The sequence below is a fragment of the Saccopteryx bilineata genome, chromosome 5 (genome assembly GCF_036850765.1).
Source record: "Saccopteryx bilineata isolate mSacBil1 chromosome 5, mSacBil1_pri_phased_curated, whole genome shotgun sequence".
In the NCBI taxonomy this organism is placed as follows: domain Eukaryota; kingdom Metazoa; phylum Chordata; class Mammalia; order Chiroptera; family Emballonuridae; genus Saccopteryx; species Saccopteryx bilineata.
Window position 1 is genome coordinate 230,572,171 of NC_089494.1, and position 17,488 is coordinate 230,589,658.

The following is a 17,488-nucleotide window of genomic DNA, read 5'->3' on the forward strand; positions in this document are numbered from 1 at the left end:
GCTGATGGGGAGTAGATTGGTATCCTCCTTCCACGCAAATTGCTGTATCCACTGAAAGAGCATCTGCTCGGTGACCCAGCAATTTCCCTACGTGGTGTCTGCCTTAGAGAAATACTCCTACCTGTGCACAAGTCATGTTCAAGTAGATCTTTTCTTTTATTCTCTCTTTTTTATTAGAGAGAGAAAGAGAGAGAGAGATGGGGCAGACAGGAAGGGAGAGAGATGAGAAGCTTCAACCTGTAGTTGCAGCACTTTTAATTGTTCATTGATTGCTTTCCCTTACATGCCTTGACCGTGGGCTCCAGCTGAGCCAGTGACCCCTTGCTCAAGCCAGCAACCTCGGGATCATGTCTATAACCCCACGCTTAAACCAACAACCTCATGCTCAAGCTGGTGACCTCGGGGTTTTGAACCTGGGTCCTCAGTGTCCCAGGTCGATGCTCTATCCATGGAACCACTATCTGGTCAGGCTCAAGTAGTTCTTTACCATATTGCTGTAATAGGTATATAGCTAAACTAGAATATCACCTCTGTGAAATACCTACAGCAATTAAAAAGATTTAACCAGTATCTTTGTAATCGCTCTGTTGTTAACATAGTCACAATGAGGTCTCAATGGTCATGTAAGTGCCCCTTTTCCTCTTAGAAAAGATTCTGGTGTCATAAAACATCTTAAAACTATTCACAGTATAAGCCAGGGCCTTAGTATTTATTATACAGAGATTTTAGTTAAATGTGGAGATGAGGAAACCTGTTTTTCTCTTTTAACAACTTAATCAGAAAAATAAATTTGATTTCCCCTGAATTCTCAACATTTTAAAAGAATTGTTGCCATGAAAATGCCACACACATGGCAGAATCTTTTATTTTTGCTTTGTCTTTTGTTGTAGGAATGAAGGCTTAATTCCAAGCAACTACGTGGCTGAAAACAAACTAACCAATTTAGAAATATATGAGTAAGTGTCCTCCAAAATATGCGGAATGGTTGATCTATGCAAATCAGGTACATTTTGGAAGCCTATAAGTATAGATACTGTTTTTGGTCTAAAAAAGGAAAAGAAAGTAACACATTTGGCAGCTCTAGCTTAAGACGTGTTTGATCCTTATAATGCTTGATTCAGAAACTTCTTTCTCTTAAATGTACTTTTGTTTCCTTTTGTATAGCCACTTTTTTTTTTAACAGTGACAACATGAAATCAAACAATAATCCGCACTTGTTTCACTATAGGCCTTAAATAGGGAATTAACTATTTAACAATTACATTAATTTTTCAATAAGTGGTAAGTTGGACTTAATATAAATATATAGACAACTATATGTTGGCTCATGTTTTGAAGTGTTTTAGAAATAGCTTAGGAAGAGAAGTAGGCCAGTGCTATAGTTCGGAAGAGCTTTTGGCATGTTTGCTGGGGTCCTGCTTGTAAATATATTGTTATTCTATAGATTTGGATGATAAAGGAGATATTAGCAATCACTTTCTTTTAGCCCCTCATTCTACAGATATGAATCTAAGGTTGAGAGATTAATTTACAAGTAGGGAGAAGCAGAGCTGGGAGCAACCCTAATCTTTTATACATTTTAAGCTCAGTTTGAGCCCTTGAGTGCCCTCCTCACACTTATCAATAGATGCTTGTTTTGCAATTAGCATATGCTTGCAGCATATGGAGGTAGTTGAGGCATTAAGACAGGTGGTTTCCCAAGATCCAGGCAGGAAATATAAATTGAATGAGGCAGCCCCCTTGGTCTGCCTTGCTACTAGTTTAAGCCTACCTAGAGGCCCGAGTCAGCATATCCTTTCCCTAAAACAAATCCAATTTTTAAAGGAATTGGTGAATAACGTCCACTTTGTTGGAGGGGAGAGACAGGTGACTACTGGACACATGCCATATTTACATAATCTTGCCAGATTTCTCTATGAGTATTTCTCAGGCTCATTCTCTCTCCCAAGTCACTCTCTTTGGCTCCATTAAAGGGTCTCTTCTCTCTTCTCTCCTCCTTCACTGAGCCTGTCATGCACTCTCTCTTGACCTGCACCATTGAGCTTCTTTCCGAAATTCCACTTTCCACTCAGTGAAACAAGGCCCTCAGGTGGCTGAAGCCGCCTTCCTAGAAAACATTTCCACAGTTGTGTGCAGTTACTCAGGGATGGCCCAGAGAGGTTTCACCACTATCTCCAGCTGAAGTTGACCCAAAGCAACAGGCTTCTCTCTCACTATCTTTTTTTGTTTGATCTCTTGCTTTGTTCTTTTTTCATGTATATTTTTTCAATTCCAGTTGATGCACGAGGTGATATTAGTTTCAGGTGTACAATATAGTTTGCATAACTTACAAAGTGATCACCCTAATAAATCTAGTACCCATCTTACACCATATTTAGTTATTACAATATTATTGACAATATCCTCTATGCTGTACTTTACATCCTCATGACTATTCCTTAACTACCAATCTGTACTTCTTAATCTTTTCACCTTTTTTACCCATCCTCTCAACCTCCTTCCCATCTGGCAGCTGTCAAAATGACCTCTGTATTTATGAGTCACACAGGTCTCCTGGAAGGCAGAGTCAGGGAAGCTTTGTTTGGAAATCTGCTAAGAAAAGTGAAAAGAATAAGACCTTTTTTTTTCACATGATAATCCCAATTTGAATTTCCCAGGAGATTAAAGGAGACACACATGACTTAATGCTGTGCCTGGTGGTTAGTGAATTTCCTATGCTTTCTTTCATTTTTAATTAATTTGCTTATTGCTGCCTCTGTTTAGACTAGGTTTGGAATCTGGCTTTAACACCTTGTTTATAATGCAGTTATTGGATCATTTGAATTAAACTACTCTGAAGTTAGAATACCTGTCTTATTTCCTTGAGCCTTGATTTACGTGTCTTAAAAGTTATTTTCTTTAAGGACTCCAATTATGGGAAGACTGCTTTGTAATTTCATTGCTATTTATTTTTTTAAAAGATGTATTAAAATATAGATATAATAATTATCACCAAAAGTTATCAACCAATTACTATGTGCCAAGCACTGTTCTAAGGACTGTACAGAACTTACTGCCCCAAGTTGAAGTACTAGAGTGTAGACTTAGAAATTGGAAAAATGTGGGTTCAAACCCTTGCACCACCGTGGACTAGTGCTCTGCTGTAGGCACACTTACCTAATGTCTCTAAACCTCTGAGATCTCTGAATGGGGACAATAATACTAGTCCCATGCAGTACATTGTAAATGTTCCATGTCATTATTTCCTTGAACTATGAGAATCACAAGAAAAGCATTTAGAGTTTGAACCACCTTGCCTAGTATTCCAGGTGTGCTCCGTGTCATTGTTACTTCAGGCCCCCAAATCACTTTATTTGCTCGATCTTTATTTATTGTACATTTAAGATGTATAGCTTCATGGGGGAAATAGACATTAAACAACTCCAAATTCACAAATAAATATTAATTTTAAATTGTAGTGTTAGAAAGGAACAATATAGAACATTGGGCAAAAACAACGAGGAAAGGGTATAATTTAGATGAGGGTGTTGGTTGGGAAAGACCTTTCTGAAGAAGTGACAGGAAGCTAGAGGTAGTAGGGGGGAGTCAGGAGGCCTGGGGGGGAAGGAATGCTATGCCAGTGTGGGCTTCTGACATCTCAGGGAATTTTTTATAAGTAAAATGTATAGCTACCTTGGTTTTAAATTAATATCCAATTATCAACAATACAATGTAAAAACCTAGTTTTCAGTAAGCCTTCAAATTTTACTTGTCTCAGTATATTTATAAATATAAAAAATGAACAATTACCTTAATTCAAACTCAACATATTAAATGTTCTTCAACTATCAGTCTCATTTATAAGCTCAGTTCATTAAATTTCCTGAAACACCTAAATTCATTAATAAACTAAATAAATTTCATTTTATTTTTAAGTACTTCACATGCCAGACAGGGAAAATTTGCAATTGTAATACCCCTCTGTAAGTTCTTACATGATCCTGGAAATCTAATAAATTAAACTTATGTGATTTCAAGTTCTCTTAACCATACAAATATTTAAAAAATAAGTCAAATTCTTTTAAACTTTAACTTAAATACTTTAAGTTTAATTATAAATTTTAAATCAAAGGCAAAAAACCCAATATGCCAGATTTTCTTAAAATTATAGATATTTTAAATATCAAACATTGATTATCCTATGCTTTGTAGAAGTATGAGTCTGATTTATCTCATTATCGCTACACGGAATATTTAATCTTCTCAGGGTTAGAAAGTCACTTAGAGAAACGGATTACCTTCTCAGATCTAATAGGGTTTCTAGGTTGAAAACTCAAGACCACAATACTGTACCTTATTAATAAAAAATCTAAGGCTGGGATGCCTGAGGCTGACGTATACACAAGTTGTTTGTGCTCAACCATAGTTGGATATCATTTTGTTTTTTTAAAAACATAACAATAGAAGCTCCATCCCAGATCCCATGACTACATCCTTTGTTATTAGTTTTATAATCAGTGTTGTCTAGGTATGAGTTGTAGGCTTACTGATTAAAAAAATAAAACAAAACACTCTTCTAACTTTACCATCTGATTTATTTCTAAAATACTATGCCTCAACCTTTCTAAATTATATTCATCCAATCTCATTCTTGTCTGTGGAAGCCTTCATTATTTTTTAAAATCCCAAATTCTTCATATATTTCTATCTGGCTCTTTGGTTACTACTTGGAAGTTATTTTAATTACAGGCACACAGATTTTTAATTTATAGTTACACAAAATATTTACTTATATTATTTATCACTATAATAAGTACAAAACAACAAAATTAACGCTGATATCACTGGGGAACAATATTTTTTCATTTTCTGTTGCATGAGGTTTTAGAACTGTTTCTGTATAGTTCCAAATCACTGATTCCAAATCTGAAATTCATTTTTTGATGCATGCTCTAGTTTTATTGCAATTTTAATTTTTTTGTTAGAGTTAATGGCATGCATTGGTTTTTAAATTGGAGTTAAAGGGCAACGACTCTTGGATTGAACATAACCACAAGGCAATTAATGTTTTACAAACATCACTTTTACATAATTGTAGTTTTCTTTAAATGTAAAAAATTATTATCTGATAAAAACTCCCTCTTATTTTGTTTTAAGATTGAATCATGGCTTCTCCGAGTAGGCATAAACGTAAGAATAGTCCTGACACCTTCTGTTATATATGTGGCTGTTACACACTTCAACGTCAAAGGTGCAATATTTCATCATTTGTGACACGTGCATATATTGCCTATTTTCAAGTTCCCCTTGGCAATCAAGGCAAGAATTGGGCTCCTCATATTGTGTGTCATAATTGTGAGGAAATGCTTTGTGACTGGACAAAAGGAAAATGCAAAGGAATGCCTTTTAGTATTCCCATGGTTTGGCGTGAACCTAAGGACCATAACAGTGTCTATTACTTCTGTCTGATCCATACAAAGGGCATAGGCAAGAAAAAACGGCATATGATCGCACATCCTAATATTTCTTCAGCAATATGACCTATCCCACACTCTGAAACACTCCCAGTTCCAGTTTTCAATGGTTTTATTTCTTCTAAGGGCGAAGAAAGTGAACATGGTGATCAAGTATATTTTGATAAGATGCATGAGGAAATGGTTGTAGAATCTGAAGGCTCTTCTTCTGATGCCAAGCAGTCATGAACCCCTCAGCAGTTTAGCCAACCCACATTGAATGACTTAGTAAGAATGACATAAAAATTGTCCTCAACTTTTTGAAGTATGAGAAGCATAACTGGATCATTTGTGTGGACCTTAAAATGGTAAATTTCCTGCTAGGACAACAGAGAGGTTTCACGAAGTACCCTTGCTTTCTGTGTTTGTGGGACAGTCGAGCTCAGGAGAAACACTGGACACAGAAGGAGTGGCTGAAACGTGAAGCTCTGGAAGTAGAGAAGCAAAATATTGTGAATGAACCTGTAGTTAATTGAGACAGGATCATTTTCCCCCCACTTCACATCAAACTCGGATTAATGAAGCAATTTGTTCAGGCTTTGGATAGAGAAAGTGAATGCTTTCAACATAGTATTTCTGCTTTTCCTGCCTTGTCTTTGGAGAAGACCTCAAATTCGATGGACCTCAAATTCGAACCCTCATACGTGATGAAGAATTTGCCAGGAAGATGAATAAGGAGGAGAAAGCAGCATGGCAGTCTTTCGTGACAGTTACAAAGAACTTCCTTGGCAACAAAAAAGCAGAAAACTATGAACTTCTGGTTCAAAGGATGCTTTTGGCTTTCCGCAACATTGGATGTGACATGAATATTAAGATTCACTTCCTGAACAGTCACCCTGATAAGTTTCCCGAAAATTTTGGAGCTGTTAGTGATGAGCAGACTACTGCTGGAGCATCAAACGAGATTGTCCTCAACAAGTACACAAACACAAGAGCTACAAATGCAAAATTTTGCCTGAATAGAATTTAAATAAGTTTTGCACAACTTTTATGATTAAAATAAGTGTTTTAATATGTTCTATTTCAGAATTGTAGACAATTCTGATGCAATCATATCTTTTGGTGTATTAGTGTATTTATTGCATTATATAAATTATTATATTTTCACAAAGATGATGCCCAAGAAGACATTCTACTTCAGTATGTTAAACTAAATGTTGAAAATTTTACAATAAGATGAAAACCTAAAATCTTGAATTGCAAAAAACTGTAGCTTACAGAGAAAAACTAATGTCAGATTTGAGATCAGCACACTTGAATTAGGTGAACAAGTGTTTTTGTGGATGCAACAAAAATTTTGTTCCCCAGTGTATGATAGCAGGTGAAAAACATTTAGAAAAAAAATTCAATTTATGTTAACCTTTTCCTTTTTTTGAAGTAACATTATGCAGTTTTTACTTTTAACAGAGTCAACATATTTTAGTGAGTTATAATCATTATTTTCCTTTTAGCACCCATATTTTACAATGTAGCCAGTGGGGGCCCCTTCACACTGATACCTATGTCTCTAACTCTACAACAGGAGGTCTCAGACTCATCTTGAAATTCCTTCCACAATATGATTATTCATTTAAAAGTACCAAATGATATTCACAGTTGAACATCGCAGTTACTCTTATTCCCATTAGTGATAAGTAGTCATATTATTTTATCTAGAATCATCTGTAATCATCCCTGTTCTCAATGGTTTATATTTTAAAGGTTCATTTTCATTTTAAGGGCATTAATGGCAGCTTTCCACTACTGCCAGTTAGGGGAAGTCCATATGATAAGATCAATTCCGTGCTCAAAGTCAGGTATGAGTTTCATTCAGCCACCATCTGGCCCACCCACTGTGACTCAGTGCAAAGTTATGGAGGCCTTCTTCCTTTCACTGTCCATAAAAATAGCATTTCTGGTAATATTAGATTAGCTGATTTTTAAAATCCTGTTTTGAAATGAAAGTTTTTTTATTTTCCTTTCTCTCTCCTTGGTTCTACCATTTCCTTTCTCTTTCTTGCACAAAGTTTGCTTCCTGACTAGGTATTGTCATACCAAACTCTGCATTTAAATTACAGTGTGATTTGATTATAACAATTGTGTGCACTTCTGGTATTCTAAAGTCTTATAGTGACATGTTTCATGTGGCGGTAACAGCAAGATCAGGGGCAGAAAAGGGCTGGGTGAACCTGAGAAAGGAAAGAATCCAAGTGGTGGAATCTTAGTGTGTGAGCAGAGAATGAGGAGAAAGTTGAGGCCAGAGACGGTATGGAGAGCAGGGTTATATATTGATTGTTCCATTTACTCTACTAAACCGCTAACTTTATTACAAGTTAACATACTTAGGAAAGTCAAATAAGTTAGACTGGGTTTGAATTTTGGAAAGGTACCACAGCATATACAAAAGCATGCAAATAAGAATTTCCTGAGAAGAAAGGAGCAGGTATTTTTTAATTCATCTACCAAAGCTCAGTCAAGTGTGTATGGAAGATGATGACTTTTTAAACACATACCTTTCATGGAAATTTTTAGGAGGTTAAATTTTTAGGAGGTCAAAATTATATACTATTTGTCAGAAAGTTAAATTGAGATATAATAGAATAAATATTGCAAGTAATAAAACTCCACTAAACTAAATTAATCAACCTATAATAGTACATTATTATTTATCTGAATAAAAATAAAACACTCAACTTCTAAAAATCAGTTCTAGAGTAAGTTCTTAAAAACAAAGGAAATGGTAGAGGTTTTCTTTTCTGGATAAAATAAAATGTCAAATTTTAAAATTATTTGTATTGCTTTTACAGGTGGTACCATAGAAACATTACCAGAAATCAGGCAGAACGTCTTTTGAGACAAGAGGTAATTCAATTTATTCTTTTTTTTTTTTTTTTTTTGTACTTTTCCGAAGCTGGAAACGGGGAGACAGTCAGACAGACTCCCGCATGCGCCCAACTGGGATCCACCCGGCACGCCCACCAGGGGGCGATGCTCTGCCCATCCGGGGCGTCGCTCTGTCGCGACCAGAGCCATTCTAGCGCCTGAGGCAGAGGCCACAGAGCCATCCTCAGTGCCGGGGCCATCTTTTGCTCCAATAGTGCCTTGCTGCGGGAGGGGAAGATAGAGACAGAGAGGAAGGAGAGGGGGAGGAGTGGAGAAGCAGATGGGCGCCTCTCCTGTGTGCCCTGGCTGGGAATCAAACCCGGACTTCTGCACGCCAGGCCAATGCTCTACCACTGAGCCAACCGGCCAGGGCCTCAATTTATTCTTAAATAAATCTGTGAATATTTTCAAAATTTCTTAGAGAGGTACGTTAGAAAGAAAACCCTATACAACTATAACGTTTTATCACTTTCTGTTCTTTTTAATTCTAACGTATTATAATTCCATCTCTATACACATTTTTTTATGTCATTAACTAATTGTCTTTGTATCAGATTATGCTTTCTTTCTTTCTTTTTTTTCTTCATTTTTCCGAAGCTAGAAACGGGGAGGCAGTCAGACAGACTCCCGCATACGCCTGACCGGGATCCACCCGGCATGCCCACCAGGGGGCAATGCCCTGCCCCTCTGGGGTGTCGCTCTGTTGCATCCAGAGCCATTCTAGCACCTGAGGCAGAGGCCACAGAGCCATCCTCAGTGCCTGGGCCATCTTTGCTCCAATAGAGCCTCGCTGCGGGAGGGGAAGAGAGAGACAGAGAGGAAGGAGAGGGGGAGGGGTGGAGAAGCAGATGGGCGCTTCTCCTGTGTGCCTGGCCGGGAATCGAACCCAGAACTCCTGCACGCCAGACCAACGCTCTACCGCTGAGCCAACCGGCCAGGGCCCAGATTATGCTTTCTATTGATTTTTATTATAATTTCAGAAATATATTCTTCCTGAATGATTTCAACACTAACATTCTACAACTCCTTCATTCACTCCAAAGTGCATTCTACCAGTACAGTCTATATTTGAATTGCCCATACACCTTTGCATCGATGCCGATCAAATATACACCCTATCCTCATAAGCTTAGCTTAGGCTCATTAAAAACACAAATATTAGAAAAAGATGCAGTGCTGCACTTTCTTTGTTCTTGGAAACAAAAGGAAGAATAAGATGACCAAAATATCAAGCTCAGATCAAAACTGCTCATTTAGGTCAAGACAAAACAAAACTGCATATAGTTCAAATTTCCAACTGACAGTAAATATCAACTGTGGGTAAAGGTAGAGTCAGAACTAGAAACTAGTTAAGAGGTATGTGTGTCATTATGCACTGCTGTCAGATGTTAAGAAAATTTAGAAATATAAGCGAGAAAGAATCAGTCAATAACTAAAAACTCAATGCCAGTAATGACTCAGGACAGAGGGCAGGTCCAAGTAACAGCTGGGGCATAGGCAGAGCATGAGGAACACAGCCCCAGCTCACAGGGGTGGGGATGCAGGTTGGAGGTCTGCCTGGCTTCACTGCTAGGAGGAAATGGAGTGTGGCAGCAGATGTGGTATCTGCCTGGCATAGTGACAGCAGGTGGCTTTCTGTAAAGTGATCGTGGTAGATCCAGAATGAACCAAGCAGATGTCATGGCAGGCAGGCAGGACTGGAGAAGGGAAGTACGGAAGTAGATCCACAGTAAGCATGGAGATCACGGTTCGCATGGCCGGAATCACTGGGCTGTGCCGGTTCACCAGGGAGGAATCCTGACCAGGCATCTGAGAGGAAGCCTGGACAGGGCGAGGGTCTGACCATCCACAGAGACCCGAACAGGGAATTATGTAACAACTGGTGTATACCTGCAACTCAGACACCACTGCAGGTAGTAACATTTGGCCATACCCTTCCTTAATGAAATTACAGACGGTTAAGCCCACTCTCTCCTCTTTCTTGTCCTCCTCTCCTCCTCAGAGGCAATCACATAGAAGGACACGTTCCCATTTTGCCCCTGTATTTATATTTTTTCATAGATTGTTCATAAGCAAACTATAGTATTACGTATTTTAATGTTTGACATAAAGGAGACCGTATGTTTTGGTTCTTTTAATAGGTGTGCAGATAGTGTTATAATGAGTTGTACACTTGAAACTTGTATGGTTTTATGAACCAATCTCATCTCAATAAATTCAAATAAAAAATTATAAAACAAAATGACTCTGATTACAAAATAAAGTTCTTAAAATGTTTAAAAAATGAAATAATTTAAGCATTGTGTTTTCAAATTTATTCATATGGGTACATATAGATCAAATACATTGCTTTATCTGCTGTCCATTATTTCATTATAGGAATATACCCAAACATATCCATTTCATGATTGATAAACATTCAAATTGTTTCTAATTTCTTACTACCAAACAGCTCTACGAAGAACTTCCCTGTACGTGTCATTGATACACAAAGGAAGAATTTTCTTTCCATTATCCCCAGAAGCAGAATGGTCTGGTCAGGGGGCATGTGCACATTTAACATTACTAGATATTTTCAAATCATGATTCAAGGTACTTGTACTAGTTTATACTCTTATAGGGGACGAGAACATTAGTTCTCAACATTCTTGCCAACAACTGGTAGTTTCACACTTTTTTAATTCATTGAGTGAGAAATTTTAGGTATATTTTAAAATGTGCATTTCCTTGATATTTATTTCGATTAACTTTTCGAGTGTCTTTTGACCAGTTGGGCTTCCTCTGATGTTACATGCCTGTTCACAGCCTTTGCTTATTTTCCTATAGTATTTGCCTTTTAAACTGACTGATGTATGTTTTAAAAATATATTCTGAATACCAATATTTTGTCAGTTATGTGTTATAACTATATTTTTCTGGTTTCTGATTTTTGAAAAAAGCCTGTATGCTGTTTTCCTATACAGAAAAGAAAATTCTAAAAATGTTAATATCAAATTTCTTAATATTTCTCTTATCTCTGCTTTTTAAAATTTGTTTACCATGGAAATTCCTCTCTCTCAAGTAATAAAGGAGTTTTATTTTCCTTTAAATGTCTTAAAGATTTGCTTTTCACATTTTAGGTTTTTAATCTGTCTCAAGAGAATAAGAGAGAGCAAGAGGGTGTGTGTGTGTGATATATTTAAATATATATACATATTTTCTTACATTATCTTAAAGTGTTTTATAATTTACATATTTTACAATTTTTATTTCAAAAATATGCCTGGGTTAAATGCTACTCAGTCATGAGGCATTTAAAATAATATTGTGGTTTAGGGTTTTCTAATATTTTATTTAATATTTGTCCTGTTACTTTCAGAGTGAGACAGGCTTCTAATTTTCTATTCTCTTTGCCTGATTTTAGTATAAAGGTTATGCTAGCATAAAAAAATGAGTCCTCTTTTTCCAACTCTGGAACAGTTAATAGTAAATAGAAGTTGTTTGCTCCTTGAAGGTTAAATACACCTCTTGTAAAACAGACTAGACATGCTGCTTTTTTCAAACATCTTCTACTACTTGATTAATTTCTTTTCCTTTTTTGGATCTTTGATAATTTATATTTACCTAGAGAATTGCCTGTTTTATATTTATTTTCAAATTTATTGTATAAATTATTTATAGAAGTAGCTTATAATTTTTATTTCATATTCAAATAGTATGCCCACATGCTTCCAAAATCAAATGGTTTTGAAAAGTTTTCTGTCACTTTGTCTCCAAGCCATCAATTCCCTTTCCCGTAGATGAAGAGCTATTCGTGAGTTTATTTTGTATCCTTTCAGAGCTATATAACACATACACAAATCCAGTACAATGTGTGTTTTGTTACATTTACAGATGGTAACATAATACATGTATACTTTTCTGTACATTACTTTTTTTCTCTCAATAGTATGTATTGGGAAACTTTCTCCATCAGTACACAAAATGTGTCCTTACTCATTTTACACCTGCATGGTACAGAATTCACCATATATAAGACATACTATTTTTGGAAACTTTGGGGTCTAAAAACTGGGTACATCTTATACAGTGATTGTAAATTTTTTTACTTGCATTTTTTGCTTTTTCATACCAATAAAGAGTTGTATGAATTTTATGATGAATAAAACTTGAGTTCAATAACTTTATGTAATACATTTATTTTTCAAATTTTGGGCCCCAAAATTAAAGTGTGTCTTATACATGGAAGTGCCTTATACATGGGGAAATATAGTATCTTAGTTTGGATGTATCACAATTATAAAACCAATCTTTTGTATGGAAATGTAAATAGTATATACTGTTTTGCTATTAAAACAGTGCTGCCAGAGTAGCAGAATGGATTAAAAAAGAAAATCCAACTGTATGCTGCCTACAGGAAACTCATCTAAGTAACAAGGATAAAAACAAATTCAAAGTGAAAGGCTGGAAAACAATACTCCAAGCAAATAACATCCAAAAAAAAAAGCAGGTGTAGCAATACTCATATCGGATAATGCTGACTACAAGACAGGAAAAGTACTTAGAGACAAAAATGGCCATTTCATAATGGCTAAGGGGACACTGAATCAAGAAGACATAACAATTCTTAATATATATGCACCAAACCAAGGAGCACCAAAATATATAAGACAGCTACTTATTGATCTTAAAACAAAAACTGACAAAAATACAATCATACTTGGAGACCTCAATACACCGCTGACGGCTCTAGATCGGTCATCCAAACAGAGAATCAACAAAGACATAGTGGCCTTAAACAAAACACTAGAGCACCTGGATATGATAGACATCTACAGGACATTTCATCCCAAAGTGACTGAGTATACATTTTTCTCCAGTGTACATGGATCATTCTCAAGAATTGACCATATGTTGGGCCACAAAAACAATATCAGCAAATTCAGAAAAATTGAAGTTGTACCAAGCATATTTTCTGATCATAAAGCCTTGAAACTAGAATTCAACTGCAAAAAAGAGGAAAAAAATCCCACAAAAATGTGGAAACTAAACAACATACTTTTAAAAAATGAATGGGTCAAAGAAGAAATAAGTGCAGAGATCAAAAGATATATACAGACTAATGAAAATGACAATACGACATATCAGAATCTATGGGATGCAGCAAAAGCAGTGATAAGAGGGAAGTTCATATCGCTTCAGGCATATATGAACAAACAAGAGAGAGCCCAAGTGAACCACTTAACTTCCCACCTTAAGGAACTAGAAAAAGAAGAACAAAGACAACCCAAAACCAGCCGAAGAAAGGAGATAATAAAAATCAGAGCAGAAATAAATGAATTAGAGAACAGAAAAACTATAGAAAAAATTAATAGAACAAGGAGCTGGTTCTTTGAAAAGATCAACAAAATTGACAAACCCTTGGCAAGACTTACCAAGGAAAAAAGAGAAAGAACTCATATAAACAAAATACAAAATGAAAGAGGAGAAATCACCACGGACACCGTAGATATACAAAGAATTATTGTAGAATACTATGAAAAACTTTATGCCACTAAATTCAACAACCTAGAAGAAATGGATAAATTCCTAGAACAATACAACCTTCCTAGACTGAGTCAAGAAGAAGCAGAAAGCCTAAACAGACCTATCAGTAGAGAAGAAATAGAAAAAACCATTAAAAACCTCCCCAAAAATAAAAGTCCAGGCCCTGACGGCTATACCAGCGAATTTTATCAAACATTCAAAGAAGACTTGGTTCCTATTCTACTCAAAGTCTTTCAAAAAATTGAAGAAGAAGCAATACTTCCAAACACATTTTATGAGGCCAACATAACCCTCATACCAAAACCAGGCAAGGATGGCACAAAAAAAGAAAACTACAGACCAATATCTCTAATGAATACAGATGCTAAAATACTAAACAAAATACTAGCAAATCGAATACAACAACATGTTAAAAAAATAATACATCATGATCAAGTGGGATTCATCCCAGAATCTCAAGGATGGTTCAACATACGTAAAACGGTTAATGTAATACACCATATCAACAAAACAAAGAACAAAAACCACATGATCTTATCAATAGACGCAGAAAAGGCTTTCGATAAAATACAACACAATTTTATGTTTAAGACTCTCAACAAAATGGGTATAGAAGGAAAATATCTCAACATGATAAAGGCCATATATGATAAACCATCAGCTAACATCATATTAAATGGCACTAAACTGAAGGCTTTCCCCCTTAAATCAGGAACAAGACAGGGTTGTCCACTCTCTCCACTCTTATTTAATGTGGTACTAGAGGTTCTAGCCAGAGCAATCAGACAAGACAAAGAAATAAAAGGCATCCATATCGGAAAAGAAGAAGTAAAGGTATCACTTTTTGCAGATGATATGATCCTATACATCGAAAACCCCAAAGAATCCACAAAAAGACTACTAGAAACAATAAGCCAATACAGTAAGGTCGCAGGATACAAAATTAACATACAGAAGTCAATAGCCTTTCTATATGCCAACAATGAAACAACTGAGAAGGAACTCAAAAGAATAATCCCCTTCACGACTGCAACAAAAAAAATAAAATACTTAGGAATAAACATAACAAAGAATGTAAAGGACTTATATAATGAAAACTATAAACCATTGTTAAGGGAAATCGAAAAAGATATAATGAGATGGAAGAATATACCTTGTTCTTGGCTAGGAAGAATAAATATAATCAAGATGGCTATATTACCCAAAGCAATATACAAATTTAATGCAATTCCCATCAAAATTCCAATGACATTTTTTAAAGAAATAGAGCAAAAAATCATCAGATTTATATGGAACTATAAAAAACCCCGAATAGCCAAAGCAATCCTAAAGAAAAAGAATGAAGCTGGGGGCATAACAATACCTGACTTCAAACTCTATTATAGGGCCACGACAATCAAAACAGCATGGTATTGGCAGAAAAATAGACACTCAGACCAATGGAACAGAATAGAAAGTCCAGAAATAAAACCACATATATATAGTCAAATAATTTTTGATAAAGGGGCCAACAACACACAATGGAGAAAAGAAAGCCTCTTCAATAAATGGTGCTGGGAAAACTGGAAAGCCACATGCAAAAGAATGAAACTGGACTACAGTCTCTCCCCCTGTACAAAAATTAACTCAAAATGGATCAAAGATCTAAACATAAGACCTGAAACAATTAAGTACATAGAAGAAGACATAGGTACTCAACTCATGGACCTGGGTTTTAAAGAGCATTTTATGAATTTGACTCCAATGGCAAGAGAAGTGAAGGCAAAAATTAATGAATGGGACTACATCAGACTAAGAAGTTTTTGCTCAGCAAGGGAAACTGATAACAAAATAAACAGAAAGCCAACTAAATGGGAAATGATATTTTCAAACAACAGCTCAGATAAGGGCCTAATATCCAAAATATACAAAGAACTCATAAAACTCAACAACAAACAAACAAACAATCCAATAAAAAAATGGGAAGAGGATATGAATAGACACTTCTCCCAGGAAGAAATACAAATGGCCAACAGATATATGAAAAGATGCTCATCTTCTTTAGCTATTAGAGAAATGCAAATCAAAACGGCAATGAGATACCACCTCACACCTGTTCGATTAGCTGTTATTAGCAAGTCAGGTAATAGCAAATGTTGGAGAGGCTGTGGAGAAAAAGGAACCCTCATACACTGTTGGTGGGAATGTAAAGTAGTACAACCATTATGGAAGAAAGTATGGTGGTTCCTCAAAAAACTGCAAATAGAACTACCTTATGACCCAGCAATCCCTCTACTGGGTATATATCCCCAAAACTCAGAAACATTGATACGTAAAGACACATGCAGCCCCATGTTTATTGCAGCATTGTTCACAGTGGCCAGGACATGGAAACAACCAAAAAGCCCATCAATAGATGACTGGATAAAGAAGATGTGGCACATATACACTATGGAATACTACTCAGCCATAAGAAATGATGACATCGGAACATTTACAGCAAAATGGTGGGATCTTGATAACATGATACGAAGCGAAATAAGTAAATCAGAAAAAAACAGGAACTGTATTATTCCATACGTAGGTGGGACATAATAGTGAAGCTAAGAGACATTGATAAGAGTGTGGTGGTTACGGGGGGGAGGGGGGAATGGGAGAGGGATAGGGGGTGGGAGGGGCACAAAGAAAACAAGATAGAAGGTGACAGAGGACAATCTGACTTTGGGTGGTGGGTATGCAACATAATTGAAAGACAAGATAACCTGGACTTGTTATCTTTGAATATATGTATCCTGATTTATTGATGTCACCCCATTAAAAAAATAAAATTATAAAATAAAAAAAAAAAAAAACAAAAATAAAACAGTGCTGCCATAGGTCACCAACACAAGTAGGTTTCTTTTTCTCATTTATGTAAGCATATTTGTAAGCCATATCCCCAGAGGTGGAAAAATGCTGGGTCAAAGGGAATGCGCATTTATAATATTGATAGAGATTAAAATGCCCCCTTATGGGAGTTGTATCAATTTATATACATACTAGCAATGTAAGAGAATGTGTATTTTTCCACAACCTTTCCAGAAAATGCTTTAATGAAACATTTGGAACTTTGCTTTCTGACATCTCATCTCAATATGGATTTCATTTTCATTTCTCTTATTCTGGGAATGTTATGCATCTTTTTATATACTAAGTTTTATATATTTGTATTTCCTGTTTTGTGAGATGTCTGTTCATATCCTCTGCAAAATTTTCTCATTCTATTTTTTTTTATGTTTTTCTCACAGTTTGTAGGACATATGTAGCTATATTGAGGAAATTAGCCTTGGTAATATGTAGCCACGAATAGTATTTGGATTTTATATATTTAAAGTTTTCGGACAAAGTTTGAAAGTTTTTCGGGTTGTGTCAGGTTAGAATTGCCTTTTCCAATACAAGGTTATACAAATTTCCCCCCATATTTCTTGATTACTTTAGTGGTTTTATTTTTTGCACATACACGGTTTTCTAGATGTTCCTAAATGTCCAGCTTTTCTGCACTGACTTGAGGGGCCACTTTCAGCACCAAAACCAGTCCTCTATGGGAATGTGTCTGGACTTCCCATGTGGTTTCATGGATCAGCCTGTCA

At 35.9% G+C, this 17,488-nt stretch overlaps 1 protein-coding gene and 1 long non-coding RNA gene across 3 annotated transcripts in view; one reads left to right on the top strand and one right to left on the bottom strand.

The window, feature by feature from the left end:
* LOC136337587 (uncharacterized) overlaps positions 1–17,488 on the bottom strand; it is a 78,652-nt gene that overhangs the window by 28,606 nt on the left and 32,558 nt on the right. The window lies entirely within an intron of this gene.
* TXK (TXK tyrosine kinase) overlaps positions 1–17,488 on the top strand; it is a 71,362-nt gene that overhangs the window by 23,476 nt on the left and 30,398 nt on the right. Inside the window, 2 exon segments of the mRNA XM_066279009.1 lie at positions 891–956; positions 8,279–8,333. Coding sequence (XP_066135106.1) covers positions 891–956; positions 8,279–8,333 — 121 coding nt within the window.